The 3,977-nt window shown below is 40.8% G+C and overlaps 1 protein-coding gene across 1 annotated transcript in view; it reads right to left on the minus strand.

Annotated features, from left to right (window-relative positions):
* The window catches only part of LOC138006306 (serine protease 1-like), a 13,046-nt gene extending 9,453 nt beyond the window's left edge, over nt 1-3,593 (minus strand). The window contains exons 1-4 of the mRNA XM_068852552.1: nt 3,434-3,593; nt 2,974-3,031; nt 1,565-1,744; nt 700-873 (exon numbers count right to left, since the gene is read on the minus strand). Coding sequence (XP_068708653.1) covers nt 700-873; nt 1,565-1,744; nt 2,974-3,031; nt 3,434-3,451 — 430 coding nt within the window. The 5' untranslated portion in view covers nt 3,452-3,593. The remainder of the gene's footprint in view (nt 1-699; nt 874-1,564; nt 1,745-2,973; nt 3,032-3,433) is intronic.
* Nucleotides 3,594-3,977: the final 384 nt, after the last annotated feature.

Here is a 3,977-nt window from a genome sequence, read left to right on the forward strand (position 1 = left end):
GTTTATTGTAAAATGACACGTCTTGTTTCCTTGCAAGCCATGTAGAACTTTCTCAAACATTTTTTTAAATTCCTCGATTTCAGTAACAAATTCGTTTTGCTGGGCGACCAGCTCTACAAAATAGAATTACTCCGAGTGAAATAAATTGTTGGCGTGAAGATTGTTTAATTTTAAGCAATAATTATCTGGAAAAACGAAGTCATACACTGGTTGGCAAAAGTATGAACTCTTCTCTTACCTTTGAAAACTTTCAGGCCAAATTTTGTGGCCCTCAACATGGAGTAACTGTCTTTGTATTCTGTAGCACATCATCATTTTGTTTTCTCATGCAATAAAAGTTCCCGGATGTTGTTCTTCCACGAGGTAAATCACGGCGTGTTTAATGTGTTGTGTGGGTTGAACAAAATCTGAATTCATCTTCCCCCTTCATGAACGAAACATTACTTTCAAATTTAGCGAGTTGCATTATCATAAACCTATTTTGCTGTTTACTGTGTTTGATTGTTGTTATTGTTTACTCACATTTATAAATGACTACATAGAGTAACCACCTCTCAGTCTACGAGTTACCACATGCCTAGCCAGCACATCTAGCGACCCACTTGCTCCCTCCCCACCCCCCACCCCCAGCATCCTTAAGCTTCCCTTCCAAAAAAAGATCAACTTGTCGTACAAGGGAATAACCTATGGCTGACTTACCCATGCAGGTGGGGCCTTTGGACCATCGCCCGTTTCGGCGACATCGTCTTTGTCTGGGTCCATTAAGAGTGTACCCGCTTTCACAGCTATATTTCAAAGGGGGATCCTTGTAGCCATAGCTCGATCCAACAAAAGTTGCGTGTGGAATGGCTTTAGGTTTTCCGCACTGAGGTCCTAAAAGAAAAGGAGCTCGGTATACAGGCAAACTTCATTTTCTATTTTATTCCGATCAATTAAGGGATCACTAGCAAATGGCGTCGCGGCAAACGTCTTACTGGCCTTCGAAGATTTCACTTAATTTTGACCACCATTTATTATGCAGCATCGTGATTTATCTTTGTAATTTTGGTATATTAGTCATCAACATGACAAAGTACGCTTATGTGCCAAGCATTTGCAGTGAAATTTCAAATTCTTAATGCAACACTAAATCTTGATAATCAAATTGTCAGAAATTCCTACCAGTGGCATGGGTATGGTCAATAGAGTATGAAGTAAGAGAGCGAATCTCCCACACTTTGGCCTATTCCGATGAAGAGTATTTGAAATCTATTATTAGTTCTGTGTCATACTGCGTGTTTATTTCAAAGACGACACTTCACTGGCCAATCAGTGTGAAAGTGGACCGCGCGGTCATGGTAACAACAGATTAAAATAACCTTCAGAGAATGACAAACTTCCAAAAATAGATTTTAAATAATTATCATTGGGCACGGGGATTCGCTCTCTCACCTCGTATCCTCTTGGTATGATTGGTTATTTCTCGAATGATCGTCTGGGAAATGATCGCGTATGCTAAAAAAGCAAATTTATATCTTAAGACTCCCCCCTCCCCTAAAAAAAAAGTGTTTTTAGTAACGTTTACCTATACACTTGGGGTCTTCCATGTCCATCCATGTTCCATTCTTGCAGGTTCGGTATTGTTTGCCAACTAAATTAAATCCTTTACGACATCTATATCTTGCCTTGAGGAGTCGAAGGTTTATGGCAATTTCAGTGTTTGGCGGCGGCTTTTTTAAGAGAGCTTGAAGAACTTTTTTGCAGTCTGTTGACAAATAATCAGGGTCAAAACGAAAGAATCAAAGGCAAGTTAGGAGAAAGCTAGAATAGATTCACTTTTGTGGACTGTTCATAAAACGACGTGATTAAGAAAAAGATAGGAAAGGACTGCGATGAACTAGCTCAAAGTACAAAATGGTAGAGAGAATCCCTTGTCACTTTCCCCAAAGGAATACGCATTAGCGTATTATTTTGTTTTTTAATGGATCATCCCTTGTGAACCTTGGACTTGTAGTATTTTAGCCTTCAAGCAAGCTCACTAAATGTCCCGCGCGAATGTAGTTAATACACGAGCATCCCCTCCCCTCCGCGTTTCCACTGGCGCGTCTCTTAAGCACCCGCATTTTTGAGACGCGGACGGCAACCGGAAGAGAACATTTCGCGTGCCAGGACAGTGGTGTCTCCCAGATTTTTATACCAATCATCTCTAACGGAGAAAAGGTACGTAGCAATGTAAATGTGTCTGTGTGAAGACAAGTTCAAAGGGAAAACAGCTCACTTCGGTTGCCGTCCGCCTCTCAAAAAGGCACGTGCTTAAGCTCCCTAATAAGAGAGAGTTTGTTCTCAGACCACTAGTGATTTGTAAGTTGTTTTAACAGAGCAAAGGAATTCACATGGTTTACCACTATCAACAACATCAGTGGTATAAATTAAGCCTTTAGCTGACGCGCCTGAACATATGAGGGAATTTTAAGCAACGACGACGGGTGCAGTAACGACAACGAAAAAACAGAAGAATATTATTGGTTTAAAAGGAAATATAATCTTACAGCACGTGCGTAACGCATTTCAGTGCATTTCTTTGTCGCGCTGCGTAAAACGACATCGTGAAATCACTAAATCAAACCGTTCATAGACAAATCCAGTTATATGATGCTTTGCCCGTATTGTGCAATGTGAACAAGATGGAATAAACGCGAAATACTGAGGGTGGCGCTAATTTAGATTTTAGAGTGACGTTGCCGTTGCTTCCTATTTAGAGCGCGACGGATAGAGGACGCGCGAGAGAGGAAAACGCTCGAGGGCTTTGTCTTCCATACTTCCTTATTACGCGCGCGCAAAAGTTTTTAGCGCCACTTGAGCTGCTATTGTATGTTTTCAATGAAATATTATTGAACGTATACTTTGGTGAAAATAAATAACTTTGCTACAATTTTATCTTGAGATGGTAATTAGAAGAAAAAGCCTTTTTTTAGGAATTAAACTCAAACTCACTTGCAGATTCGGGGTATTGACTGGTGAGGGTCCCCAAAACAGTGGATACAGCGAAAATCTGAAAGAAGGAACGCCTATTAAACTTTCATCCTTCCGCTTCCCACATAAATCATTCATTGGTTCATAACTGGGTTTGATTGTGATCATCCACCTACACTTTCTACGACAATTTTTACAGACAGGAAGTGTATCAAAAGATAACCAGATCTAACGCTGAGCTATGAAAGATGAAAAATCGCGACATTGAAACTCGGTTGCGCTAAGATCACTCGTTTTCTTTGGTTTCTTTTTGATCCTGTACGTTTCACTTAACCGCAGTTCATGCGGTTGCAAAAAAACCGTATCGCTGTCAAGATCAGACGAATACAGAGATCATTATCCCAAAATATAATCATAAATCGGCCCGAACCACCGTGAAAAATGGCACGCAGCAACCAAAGAAAAGTTTACAGTGGCTTACCGTACACAGAAATTTCATGTCTAAAACAATCCGATTGACCTAATCGGGAACCAATGTAATTCGTTTCTTTCAGACTTCCGCAACCAGCGTGTTTCAGTTCGTTTTATTCTTTTGGGACGATCTCGCGAACGGTGAGGTGGGCCTTTAAATAACCAAGAAGAACATTCTCTCTTCTGCGCACACTCTGGCACGGGGCCTAATGGTTTCATTGGAAACAAAGGTCAGACATGGGCGTGCATGAAATGATGAAAGGAATTTCTTCCTGTGAGCTGACTAAAGTGTTTTTTCCGAATTGCCTTAATTTCACTTACCAGGCAAGTTTATCACATAACTGCATTCGAACCTTCCGCCTTTGTTAAAGAAGGGAACTAAACGATGCCTGATTTTGGCACAACGCTGCTTTGTCAGTGAAACATTATCTTCCATGGCTACAAGAAGGCAACCAGGGGCTGGATAGCTTCCAAAACCAAGGTCAACCAAAGCATCCGTGTGTCAAAATATTTCATGATGCCAGGCGTTTGAGGTCTTGATTCTTAGCAAATTA

The sequence above is a fragment of the Montipora foliosa genome, chromosome 6, assembly GCF_036669935.1.
Source record: "Montipora foliosa isolate CH-2021 chromosome 6, ASM3666993v2, whole genome shotgun sequence".
NCBI lineage: Eukaryota > Metazoa > Cnidaria > Anthozoa > Scleractinia > Acroporidae > Montipora > Montipora foliosa.